Here is a 14,936-nt window from a genome sequence, read left to right on the forward strand (position 1 = left end):
AAGTCTATATTTAAACATCTAAATTCCGCGCCAGAGTATGTCATTTTTTATTTTAATAGCATTTTAATTAAATAAAAGCGGCTAATTAATGAATATAAATTTACACTAAGTTTACTGCTTTCTATTATTACCACATAAAGTCAATTAAAAAAACATAAAGTTATTTGAATTTTACTACTCAAACTCTAAATACCTTTTGGTATGCTCATATTATCTAGATGCTCGTATTAGAATAAAATGTTTCATTGGTTACTTAAAAACTTATTGTTTCATATTTGGTTTGTTAATTTAAATTGTAATCCGTATTGACATATAATGAAACAACTTTTATAACATTTTATTGAAACAGGCTTTCAATAAAGTGTCAGAATGCTATGTGCAAATCATAGATAGATAAAAAAGTTTAATAACAAATTTTGTTTCTAGAAAAAATAAGTTTGAAAGACAAAAATAACTATTTTACTTATCTTTTTTTTTAAATCATAAAATTTAAATAAAATACAATAATCTTGTTGCAAAGGCTACGTACATTTTTTTAGAAGCAAAGAAAATTTAAATGAAATGTTCGGATGCGGAGAAGATTGGCGGATACAATGCACATTTTTTACAAGAACTTTTAGACGAATATGAATGCCCTGTATGTCAAATGGTTCTCAGAGAACCTATTTTAACTGTGTGTGGTCATCGACTTTGTTTGTCATGCTCAGAAGAAATGAGAAAAAGGTAATATGTTGTTGTTGAGAAACAAAGTAATATAGCATGCATTATAAAAATATAATAAAAGCGAGTACATATATATGTATATATTTATAAATATATCTATATCTATATCTATATCTATATCTATATCTATATCTATATCTATATCTATATCTATATCTATATCTATATCTATATATATATATATCTATATCTATATATATATATATATATATATATATATATATATATATATATATATATATATATATATATATATATATATATATATATATATATATATATATATATTGTTCTGTTTTATATAATGACTGCATTTAACATGCAACTATTAGTTGTAAAAAATATGTAGTTTTAGAAGACCTCAATGGAAAAACCGGTGTTGCCACATTTAAAATGTTATGAGAAAGAATCTATCGATCATTATTAAAAGTTTTTATATTAGGCGAAGAAAAACAAAGATGAGAAAAAAAATTGTACTTTGATAAACTTGAGTAAAGTTTAATTAAATATAAATCTTTATAATTTTTTTTAGAAATTCCTTTTTTTTTGTTTTATAAAAAAACTTTTGTTAATGATCAATAAATGTTTTCTTAAAATTTTTAAAATGTGACAACGCTGGTTTTTCAACTGAGGTCATTAGTATTATATTATATTATATATATATATATATATATATATATATATATATATATATATATATATATATATATATATATATATATATATATATATATATATATATATATATACATATATATACAGTCGTATGACAATTTATTATGGCCACCCAATAAATTTTAACATACCTTGCTTATCTTTTGTTTTCTTGGCATTATAGTTCAAAATTATATAATTTAATTTATTTGGATGCATTCAATATAGTTACACGTTGACAAAATAATTTAAAATTTTATGCTGGTGTAAACACTGTCATTTTTGACAGTCATTTTGTGTGACGCCATCTTGAGACCGCTATTTTTACAGTGCACGTGGTGAATACTCTCTGTTAGTTTTGGTATATTTTTCAAAGTTATCATTAAAGTAAGTACTCAAATCGACTAATATTACTTTAAGAATATTACATTACATAAATTAACATAAGAATATTTTTATTTCACTCAGTATTTTGTGATTAAATTAAATTTAAGTAATATTAGAAATTTTTGTACTAAAATTGGTTATTTTTTTAGAAATGGGCAAAAAAAAGGAATTATCTGTAGAAAAAAAAAGTGAAATCCAAGCACTTCTTACAAATACTGGTTTTTGCCAAAGAGGAATCGCCAGAAGATGTAATGTTTCTAGAGTGTCAGTGCAGAATATCCAAAAAAAAATTGTCAACATGGAAAACCTGACTCCAAAAAGGACTGGGAACTGTGGTAAAAAAAGAATTCTTACTTCACGAGGTAAAAGAATTCTTACCAAATTAGTATTGGAAGATAGGCTAGCATCAAATGATGACATCACGGAGAAGTTGGAGAGCTCTGGTATTAAGATGTCCAAGAGAACGGTTCAGCGTTGTCTACACGATCTTGGCTACAGCTCAAGACGTCCGCCTAAAAAGCCAAAAATAAGTCCAAATATGATGGAGAAGCGATTAGAATGGGCAAAAAAATATAGAAATTGGACTGAAGACGATTGGAAAACGGTATAACAGATTATTTTATTAAATAATACTTTAAATTTTTTAGATAATCGATGCATTGTGGTCAATGAACCATCGTATAATATTTTTAGGTTTGCTTTAGTGATGAGAGCACGTTCCAAGTCTTATCAAAAAAAGCACAATACGTGAAAAGGAAGGTTGGAGAGAAATATTTAAGTAGCTGTATTATTCAAACCGTCAAACATCCAACCTCGGTGATGATTTGGTATGTCATTTGTGGGAAAGGAATGGGAAGGCTGTACATTGTTCAAGGGATAATGAACCAGGTGCCGTATAAAAATGTCCTGGAACAAAGATTGTTACCCCAATTGACGGAATGGTTTGGTCCAGAGGAAAACAAAACATTCATGCAAGATGGAGCACCATGCCATACGGCTAAGTCTATCAAAATCTTTTTGAAAGATAAAAATATTCCTTTGTTGGACTGGCCGGGAAATTCGCCGGATCTCAATCCTATAGAGAATATTTGGGAGCTATTAAAAAAGGAGGTGGCCAAGAAAAATATTACAAACAAGGTCGTTCTAATAGAAAGTATTATAAAACATTGGAACCACAATGCAAGATTGCAGGAAATGGCAGAAAACTGCATAAAAAGCATGCCTAAAAGGTTACAGGCAATAATCGATGCAAAAGGGGGGGGGGTTACACAATATTGATTGTAACTAAGATATTATATAAATATTTTTTATTAAAGTGTATTTATTCTTATAAAACGGTAATTTTTTATTAACGCACAACCTGATTTTTTATTAGAATACGTCTTTGGTAGATAAAATTGTAAAAACTGATAGAAAATCACAATTTTTCTAGAGTTTCTAGAAAAAATGTAGGTGGCCATAATAAATTGTCATACGACTGTATGTATATGTATATATATATATATATATATATATATATATATATATATATATATATATATATATATATATATATATATATATATATATATATATATATATGTAAAATACTTTTCTTTTCGGTAATGCCCATCCAGTGACGTTTGTAAAGCTTTCAATCCCTTGTTTAATGATAGAATGGGATAATAGCAGGTGATCAGAAGAACTAAGGCTTGAATTTAGGTTCATTTTGTTGACATAGGAAAGTCTTCTCTGTCTGCCATAAATTTTTCCACACATCGAGAAACGTGGTTTTCTGAAAGCATGTGTTCTGCTAATAATCCAGTATCATAAAAGGATTCAGCACACCAATTTGTGTACAAAACTTAAGAGTCTTCATACTTCTATCAACACGTTTTTTTTTGGAAACTAATGGTGCAGTATAACTTTTGCAAGTTGAACTATAGGGCTTGACAATTTGAACTGTAGAATAAAATATCACATTAGTATAGTTCCATTTTTTACCTTTACCAATTTGGAAGTATTTCCTTTTTATCATGTGATCAGAAAAAAACTGAAAAGAATGATAACTGTTTGTGTTGGGAACCAGATTTGTTCCTGATAAAGTAGAAGCTTTGGAGTCTATTGTAGTTACAGCTACATCAGCATTTTGAATTACATTACGATTATGAAGAGCCTCATAAATATCTTCTGCAGTCAATAAATTGTTTCCAGTATCAATAAAACTCCTTATGACACATTTTGCTCCTGCTGACTCTCTGTCACATTGATCTTTTCCAGGTGATAGCTCATTGTAATCATACCTTTTAAGAAAGAATTGTTTTGCTTTGCAAACTTTGTAAAGGGCTTCTATGTAGAGTTGCCATGAGAAGATGATGCGTTATCTGACTTAGCATAAAGGTTTTAAACAAGAAAAATCATTTCTAACTTTGGCCAAAACAACATCAGCTTGACAGAGTACATCAACAAGGCTTTGCTGACATCTATAGACAGCAGTGAAATAGACTTTTTTTTCATTTGACTATTTTCATGGAAGAAGTAGACATCAACATGTAGAGTCATTCCTTTCTTTTCAAAATAATCCTTTTGGCTTTCGTGGAATATAGCTGGCAAAATTTTCTGACAAAAATCATTCAAATTCATCAAATCAATTCATCCAAAAACTAGTTTTTGGCTGAACGATTTTTGTCAGAAAATTTTGTTCATCAAGTTGCTCAAAAGACATTATTTTGGCAATGTTTTGCAGTGGATCACGGATTTGATGCTTCATATAGGCTTCAACATCTTCTGTAACCACATTTAAATCATATAAAAAATCTTCATCTTTACTTTCTATAACTAACTCACGAACCTGTTTGATTGCTGAAATGAGGTTAGCACAGTCAATACGTTGTTTAACGTTAGCAACTATTGTGGGTCGGTTCAAGTCTGGATTTATATCTTAAAGGGCAAAAGAAGTAGAGTGACTATGCAAAGTGGAATTTTCACTACATTTGGAAGTATAATTATTCTTCAGATACCTTTTACCCTTTTCAAGGAACTTAGAAATATTTTTATACTTCCACTTTTCAGAAATGGCAATCAAAGTTTGAAACCCATTCATGTCAGCTGCCGTGACATCATCAAGACCAGCCAAAGCTCTCCTTTGAGAGGGTTTACTCCATAAAGAAGTATCTTACATAGGGAAATAATTATTTTCTTGTCAAATTTCTTTATAAAAGGTGATTGTATGGCTAAACTTCATCATTAAAATGACATTAGCCACTTTTTGTTCCTCTCTATTTTCAAACTTTTTTTTATTTTCACCATAACCAACATCTTGCAGCGAACCTCGACAAAACATAAAACATAAATTCTAAAAAATATTCTATTTTTTCCTGTGGCATTCGGCATATGTTGATCTTTTCCTTTTTTGGTATAGGAAATCCTCTGGTTTCTTTTTGTAACTTGCGTGCTTTTTCAAGTTTTTTTTTTTTTTGCAATCAAAGATTTTCATTAATGTTTATTTAGTATACTTGTTATGATTAATAACTGAAAGCAAAAGAATTTGTCCTTAAGAATTACTTTCTTGAAACATCTTAACTGGTACAACAAGGTCTTCTGGAATCACTTAAGTTAAACCATCTACATCCTCATTGTGTAACACTTGAGAAATTAGTGCCCCCTATTGACCAGATGCAATTGTTTGAGCAAATACTTCCTTAAGCTGCATTTTAATTTTTTCAAATTTCGTCTTAACTACCTGTTTTGCTCCTCTTTTTAAGTCTTCTGTTTGCTTTTGCATAATCTGAAAGGACAGTGGACTTGATCCAAATGCTTCACACAAAGAGCTAGCTGCTTTTTTTGATTCTTCGATAGTTTCATCTGAAATGATTGTTATATCTGGAACCTATATGTCATCAGCAGGAAAGTATGATTTTATTGGTGTTGGAGCTGGTTCTAACATGTCGATATTGTTGTCTGTAGAAATACTTTTTAGGTGGCTAATGCCACCTAAAAAGTATTTTAAAAATACGGCTCAAACAGGAAGCGGTGAAATCTTTTCATTATAAGCAGCAAGGGTGTTTAAAGGGATGGATCTAATTTTTGGTGCTTTTTTACCATTTGAAATTCATGTCTTGGGTATTGACAACTGTTTAGCTGCTTCCAGCCAATACCCAGTGAAAAACAATGGTACGCACATAATGAGTCATAGCATGAAAGATAACTTTATAATCGGCTTTAAATCAGGGTTTTTTCATTCCAATGGTTTGTCGGTGGTATCTATAAAACAGTAATGTTAGATTTTTTACCTATATAGTAGGAAATCCTTTTTCTTTTAATAAAAAAGCAAATTATATTATTATATTATTTATACCTTTAGAGCTTGTTAATGATTACTTATGTCAGCAGCCAATTCATTAACTTAAAAGATTCTATCTTTGTTCCAACGCTTAAAACGACCACAAAAACTCTTCTCTTTATTTAAATATATGCATTTTTCATAAGGACTGACTGTATTTTTGCTCTCTGACATATTTTGTTTATTGATAGATGTTTATTGACTAAAATTAAACATATGCAGTTTTTACTAAAAAATTTCAATTCTTCTACTGAAACTGCTAAAAAAAATTTATGTTATGTAACTTAAGTAAAGCATTACATGTACCAAGTAGTCATTAACACAAACATCACTCCAATTCGGCAGTCAATTTGTCCCCGCAGTATTATCTTATTCTATCTGCAAATGTAATAAATAAATATATATAAAATATATATATATATATATATATATATATATATATATATATATATATATATATATATATATATATATATATATATATATATATATATATATATTGTTCTACTTGATAAAATATATTATATTAGATAAAACATTGTATTTATTTATACATAATTTTTATTTGTATTTATTTTAAGAGTTCGAAGTATTTTTTTCATGTGCTCTTGTACAGTTCCTCTATAAAAAAAGTATTATATTAAATTTTCTATTTACAGCACTAATTATTAAGGCTCTAAAGTAGCCGTTACTAAGCATATCTATACCGTTGCTAGGGTATTTTTCAGTTAAAAAAATGACTAAATAAGACTACTTTCTAGGATTTCTGTAGGCTTTTTATCACCCAAGCACATGGATTTTTTTTCAGGTATTGGATGATGCATGTTTAAGGAAACTAAATAGCTCATACTTTTCATGGCAAACCTAAGGCCACGGTTGTTATGGGTAATCTATCAAAGCGCGTTGAACGCAAAAAGTGATTTTTGGCAGGTTACTCTTTCCCAGGTCCTTGTTTTTACATAATTTTTGTTCCGTAAAATCAATGTAAGTCTTAGTGCCTTTCAAAAACACCTAAGAAAACTACGTGCAAGTGTTAGCCTTAGAGAGATATTAGAGCTCAAAGTTAGAGTAAAATTTCAAATTTTGTGGTTTCGGACCATGATTTCTAGACAACCAAAAATGTAACCATGTTGAATTTTCACCTTTGCTGTAGAAATTCTACCCAGATTAGCAAAAGAATTAAAAAGAAATGTTTCTGTCATTTTCATGTTGCTAAAATTGCTCCTCAAAGTAGCAATTGCACTACAAGCGCAAAATTTTGCCAAAATGGGCTAACTTATGGGACCCAATATCTCAAAAATAAATAGGAATTTTCAAAAAAAATTTACCAGTGACCTATTTTCATTGTCTTTTACAAAATATTTGAAAATGAGGACAATTTGAAGACATTACTTCAAGAAGTTTGCTTATTTTGGCAAGATTTCTCAGACAATGGCTCGTAAGTTCCTCTCAATACTAATGCTCAGTCTACTTTAGAGTACATCAAATTGTAAACATTATATTTTGATATAGTTAAGTTGCATATAATCTGTGATAAATATTGAAATGGCAGAAGCAAGTTGTGTTTGTTTTGGTTATTCAGTTTCAAGTTATTATTTTGGATTGCATATATATTTAGTATTCCGATTAAAAAGGATGAATATAGCATAAAATAAAAGCATCAACTGTTGATAAATGTAGTTACATGACAGAGGTCGTAGTGGTATGAATATGCGTATTCAAACCATATAGCTTATATCATATAAGCATTTAAGTTAAATGCTATATGAAAATATGTTATAGATGCAAACATTTCATTGACTGTATAACTTGATGGATGTATATGGGTATAAATCTTAGTATCATATATTCAGAGTATATTGATTTAAAATGTTAGCTAATAGAGCCTAATAAACTCTATATTCTATATAAATTATTGTAATAAAGCTTAATAAACTCTATATTCTATATAATTTACTTAGCTGGAGATCAAACCGTTTTTATTGCAAGCGTAGTAAATTATTTAGGAGAAGTTTTTGAACAACTCAAGTTAAGCAGAGAATCTGACAGAAGGCGATCTTTAGAAAAGAAAGGAGGCCAGATGCCTAATGAATATATTGATTTAATGGCTAATAAGATGTTAGTTTAACATTTTGATAGTAAAATTTTAAAGCATATTGAAGAAGACATACTTTACTCAGTTAGATTGCAATTTTAATGGCACCAACGACTGCGCAAAAAGAAATATTTGTTTAATTGAAAACTTTGTTAACAGTTCCAAGAATAAGGATCAAAGACAAAACATTCTTTTGGTAGTCAGGGAATATAGAAAGCTAATAACAAAAGATATGTCGCTTAAGGAACTGGTAAAGCTGAAACCTAGAGTTAAATAATTAATGTAAAATAATAGCTAACTGTTTGAAACTATAAACAGTGCTTGCTTTTTTTTCTAAGATCAAACAAAATTTTAGTTGTAAACATATTTTTACCCGTAAAAATGACATAAAGTTCAGGCAATCCTCAATACTTGAAAAATTACATGTAGCACTTCCGAATAACAAAAATAAGTGAATTTTTGTTTTTAGACTAACTGAATGCTGTAGAACAGGATAAGCAACTGAGGTTATTGATTTTTAAAAAATTTCAGGTTTGACCCTATTTTGTGTTACCCTTAAACCTACCTAACTAAATTAACCCTAATGATATGATTAACTCCAACGCTATTATAACTTTATATTATTATATTATTATTATTATATTATTATTATTTTTATATGATTGTTTATTAATTTTTGCTTTTATCAACTGATTGCAGAATTTATCCGTCTCATCTTGTATTTTTAGAAATTAACTGAAATTCTGATATGTTATAAAATTGTAAAACAATAATGATTTCAAGATCTAAAGCTTCAAAGAATCGTCATATTTGGAGAAGGTCGTGAATTACCCAATTTTTGCTTGCCAACCCACAAGCAAGTAGGCAAAGCATACTTGTCTGAGAAGAATTATGAAACTGAACCACTACGGTCTGTTTGTAAGAGACTAGCAGAGAAACTTTCTCAGATATGGATTAAAGTATCAGTTCCTACTATAAGTCTTCGAGGCATAGAATTACAGCTGGAGAAGTACATAGGCAATGTTCAGAAAGTGATTCGATCAAAGTCTGCAACAGTCAAACAAGATGAAATAGAAAAAGATCTTGAAACATTGTTTGACATTTGTTCGTGTAAATGCAAAGAACTTTTGTCTTGTTGCTGTCCAATGGTTCTGAAGGTGCCAGCAATTGAGCATGACTTCCTAACTGATCAACGCACTATACGTGTTGGCAGAATAGCTGGAATCGACAAGAAGGAATCCGCACGTGCTGAGAGGCGTTTATAACAAAAATCTTTTTCATTATCAAAGAATGAGACTGCAGTTAAGTGTGTCAGAGTCGTTGAAGCATCTGATAATGAATCAGATAATGAAACAGACAACAATTCTGACACCGAAACTTATTCCCCTTCCGTATCAGATGTCGATACCGAAGTCACATTTACTCGTCTGAAAAACCGTTGTTTAAAAAATATTGCTCTACAAGCAGATGGTTTTGGCATATCAGATAGAGCAGTTGCCGCGATTGTATCAGCAACTCTGGTTGATTTTGGTATAGAACATATGGGGCCAGTGGATCGGAATAAAATTCGCAGAGAACGAAAACTACTGAGAACATCCTGTAAAAATGCTGATTGTAGAATTACTGGATTGTATTTTGATGGAAGGAAAGATCAGACTTTAAAACTTGAGGGGGATAGGCAGACTGTGATTTCTGAGGAACATATTTCCATTTTATCAGAGCCAAATTCAAAGTATGTTGATCATTGTACGCCAACAAGTGGATCAGCCAAATCCATTGCAGATTCAATAATTGATACTGTTGACTGCACGAACCTTGTTTGTATTGGTTCTGATTCAACTAACGTTAATACTGGTTTAAACAATGGAGTTATACGCAGAATGGAAATTGAACTTGGTCCACCACTGCACTGGTCCATTTGTCTTTTACATCTGAACGAGCTTCCTTTGCGACATCTTTTTCACTCCTTAGATGGTGCAACAACTGGACCCCATTCATTTAATGGACGAATTGGCAAGTCTATTTCAATGTCTGTTCAGAAACCCATAGTCAGCTTTGCCATATTTGTTGGTGAACCTATTATATGCAATAAGCAGTTGTTAAGCAGTGATCAACTGTACTTTTTCGAAATTGTTAATGCGGTGAAGACAGGTGTTGTACCAGATAGATTTAATTCTAGAACACCTGGGCGACTAAACCATGCAAGGTGGTTGACACTAGCAAACCGTGTTCTACGCCTCTATATATCTACTAAAGATCCATCAAATGAACTAATACTTATGGCTAAATTTATTGTATATCAATATCATATGCGGTTGTTTGGTTTGACATTAAGAAACATTCAAACTGCTGGAATGCTGCTCCACACTATTATAAAATGATAGAAACATCACGATTTCTTCATGTGCGTTATCGAATAATTGCTCAGCAAGTTTTGAAGCGCAATAGCTACCCGGCTCATATCGAGAGCATTATTCTGGTTATGCTCTAAGACAACCGTCAAGTGATCCGTAAGCTTGCGTTGAAGAGAATTCTTCGTGCTCGTGAAGATGACATACCAAATCGAAAATTTCGACTCCCTGAGATACGATTTCAAGCGACTAGTTATGAAGAACTGATTGACTGGCAAACACAGCCCCGCTTGGAACCTGTTCTGACAAAACATATTCCAACTGTACAAATATTGGCATGGCTTTCGTCAGTTGAAGACATAGTTATTGACATTGAGCCATTTCCGTGTCACAATCAAAGTGTTGAACGTGTGATTAAAATTGTGACTGAATCAGCATCAAAAGTTTATGGTCATGAAAATCGTAATGGCTATATTCGCGTTCAACTGAAGTGCCGCAAGTTGATGCCTCACTTTGACACAAAATCTGAATTTAAGAACATTTAAATATAGTTTCTAATCAACGTTTGCTAATGATATATTGTTTTGACTGTTCAAATAATTTGAATTTTATTTTAAATTCAATCAATAAATTATGTAACAAATGAGCATTTTTAAGTTAATTTATTTGAAAACTTCAAAGGTAAAAACACAAAGTATAGCAAAGTAGTAGCGAAAAACGGTTTGCAGCATTGCATTCAGCGTATTTGAGAGCCAATTACTGAAAATTCCCGAAGAAATTTTCCAAATTTTTTTAAGTTATGATCCGGCCTAATATATAAATATATATATATAAATATATGAATATATATATATATATATATATATATATATATATATATATATATATATATATATATATATATATATATATTTATACATAAATATATAAATTTATATATATATATATATATATATATATATATATATATATATATATGTAAATATATATATATATATATATATATATATAAATATATATATATATATATATATATATATATATATATATATATATAAATATATAAATATATATATATATATATAGATATATATATAGGGTAGATTAGGGTAATATGAGCACCTTGATAATATGAGCATACTTAAAGATTTCTTAGATGTAAGCAGTGAAGTTAAAGTTGCTTTGTATTTTTTGAATCAACTTTATGTGGTGATTACAGGAATCAGCACAATTAGCGCAAATCTATATGCAGTAACTAGCGGGTATCAGCTAATTAAAACGCTGTTAAATTTTTTGCGTTTTTAAAATAATATCATCACGCATGAATAAATCTGTGGCTGGAAATTTTGGTGCTAAATTAATAAAATTAATTTTTTCATAAAGAAAAATATGTTAGCTAAAAATCCAATCTTTTTTGGTTTGAAAAACAATGCATAGAACTATTTAGTTTTGACTTTATTTAAAGATGCCACTTTTGTGTAATATGAGCATGCTCAAATTACCCAGTGATTTTCATCGAAATTACCTAGTTTAAAGTCCTAAAAAAGCAGTGGTTTTAATTGGTTTTTTGAATAAAAATAAAATATAGTAAAACATTTTATTATTTTAACAACACTAAATACTTTTCTGTAATTTAAAATCAAAAAAATTGAATTTTTATCGCTCAAAGGTTTGAGTTGATAAAATTGAAAAAATAACTATTTTTTTTTACTTTTCTTGCGGAAAACATGGTAGTATTGTTTCAACAAAAAGTGGCTTAAAATTTTATTTTTTAATGATAAGCTTTGTTAATAACAAATCATTATACTTCAAAAATTAGTTCTAATTGTCAGGTTGGTATTTTATTTACAAAATTAATGTTTTTTTGTGAGCAAATTTAAAGTGCTCATATTACCAAGTGGTCTGGGTAATATGAGCATTTTTGTTACTTTTTTAAAACCTCTGTGTTTTTAAGAAAACATTTCGGATGCCCAAATATCTAAGAGGATCATGAGAAGGGATCCCTAAATATTGTTTATTCGCAAAAATTTTGGATCCAGCTTAATTATTCTTGAAATTATTCCAACTTTTGCTTAAGGTGCTCATATTACCCTAATCTACCCTATATAAATATATAAATATATAAATATATATATATATATATATATATATATATATATATATATATATATATATATATATATATATGTAATATATATATATATATATATATATATATATATATATATATATATATATATATATATATATGCGGTAGTGGTGTAGTGGTAAGCTATATATGCGGTAGTGGTGTAGTGGTATATATGCGGTAGTGGTGTATGGTGGCTCATATATTTTAAGAATTAATAAATTGTTAACTTTTTAATCAACAATTGGTTTCTATGTCTTTCAGTATTATATTTATGTTGCTTAAACCTGCTTCAATGCTTAAACCTATTTCACACTCAGAAGAGCTACAGGGTCTTATCATCGAATATGTTAGTAACTGCTTCATACGCTAAAGTGGGTTTCTTCCACCATTTAATGAATATTCCCTAAACTCTTTAATAATTTTTTTGGACGACAAATTAAATTTCATAGAGAAGAAACATAGCTCTTTTTCCCATACCTAACTTGAACAATACTCGGCTATTCTCTAGTTTCCAAAATTTGATACTTTTTCATGATATTTGTTTTAATCAACTTAAAAGATGGGCTTTGTCTTTTACTAGTGCTGTTAATAATACTTTGTAAAAACTGATTTCTACTAATGCCTTGTGTTTTACTATTATTTGTAGTAGCCCAGCAAGCACATCAACGTTGAAACAATGTTGAAAAAGCGTTAAAATTTCATATTGAAAAATAGTTGAGATTTGATTCAAATGGAAATGCAAATCTACTTGTTCCCCAAATGTTAGATCAATTATGAAAACAAACCAAAAATCAACGTTGAATTAACGTTCATTGAGCGTTAATTCAACAAACTTTCACACTGGCTTATGAACCTTAAAAATATAACTGAATTTTACGCCGTGACTCTTTAAATGCGCAAAACATTTATTTTTTGTACAATATTGTACTGTTGTAAGTAAAATTTCATAAGGAAACAATAATTCTTCATAAACTTATAATAGCTGTCAGAGTACAATTTCTTATGTTATTGTACTCCACATATGATTCTCAATTGTTACAACTTTCACTTATTGTTAATATTATTATTATTATTGTTTTTGTTATTATTGTTATTGTTACTATTGTTATTAATAATACTTAATTTGTATCATATTATTAACTGGTAATAAAGTATTACAAATAAACTGCCCCTTCCCCATTTTGTTAACGTAGGTAACTAAATTATAATAGAAAGCAAATAAAACCAATTTATTCATTTTTAAAACAAAAAACTAATACAAATTTATAACATTTTTTAAAAGAACTTTGATAAAATCGTGTCATTGTTATATTCATTGTCAATTCACATGTATCACCTGTATACCACAATATCATCACAAATTCAGCTGTATCTTTATCACCTTCTTTCATCAGACTCTTACTTTGATTTAGTTCAATTTTTACACTATCCGATCGATATGGTACAAACTTTAAACAGTCTGTAATATATCTATGTGCTTTGCATATTTTTATATTAAAACATCGGGTAACTGCAACTAAAAAAAATCTATGAAATGAGGTATTCATACATTTTACCAGTATTATTATACTTTACATTATTCATAAGCAAATGTAAGCATAGGTGATCTATAGAGGGAAAAAAAACAACCAGTTACTGATCCATGCCTAGTTTACTTTATTACTTTCTAATTTTATTATTATATAGGTCTGATAAAAATAACAATTTCTTTCAGTTTCAACAACATGTTTCAATTATACAATAATCATTTTTAACTATAAAACTATTAAATAATAAAACTGTTTAATAAATAGTGAAAATAAGCATTAATTTTATTTGTTAGTCAAACAAGAGAAAACATGAAAGGTGTGAAAACCTACGTCATAGAGTACTGGAAAATGTAGATAATGCAATTGTTCGTCATAGAGTAACAAAAATTGTCAATTAGAGCTAAAGCAATTGTGTATATTTAAAAACCTATTTGTTAAGATCAGGTTTTTCCAACATAATATGTAACGCTTCTTGGCCTTAAAGTGATATGAAGTTTGGGCGTAGTCTAATACAGAAAGTGTTTTTGTTGGCCAGATTAAACCAACTAGTTTCTGAACGAATGTGTTGATTTGTATGAGAAGTTTTTTTTTTTTAATGTTCCTCAATTTTTTAACTCATATAAAAAACTGAGAAACATTAAAAAAAAAAAAATTACATAAAAAGCTTTACAGCTTTACACACAAATTTATACACGATTTTTGAACATAGATGTTGAGGCGTTTTACCTTTTGTTAAAAAATATGT

General features: G+C 28.9%; 1 protein-coding gene across 2 annotated transcripts in view; it reads left to right on the plus strand.

The window, feature by feature from the left end:
- The first annotated feature begins 523 nt into the window (after window positions 1-523).
- The window catches only part of LOC136091346 (TNF receptor-associated factor 5-like), a 101,701-nt gene continuing 87,288 nt past the window's right edge, over window positions 524-14,936 (plus strand). For both annotated transcript variants that reach the window (XM_065818804.1, XM_065818805.1), the window contains exon 1: window positions 524-723. In XM_065818804.1, the coding sequence (XP_065674876.1) occupies window positions 557-723 (167 nt within the window). In that variant the 5' untranslated portion in view covers window positions 524-556. The remainder of the gene's footprint in view (window positions 724-14,936) is intronic.

The sequence above is a fragment of the Hydra vulgaris genome, chromosome 15 (genome assembly GCF_038396675.1).
Source record: "Hydra vulgaris chromosome 15, alternate assembly HydraT2T_AEP".
Classification (NCBI taxonomy): Eukaryota; Metazoa; Cnidaria; class Hydrozoa; order Anthoathecata; family Hydridae; genus Hydra; species Hydra vulgaris.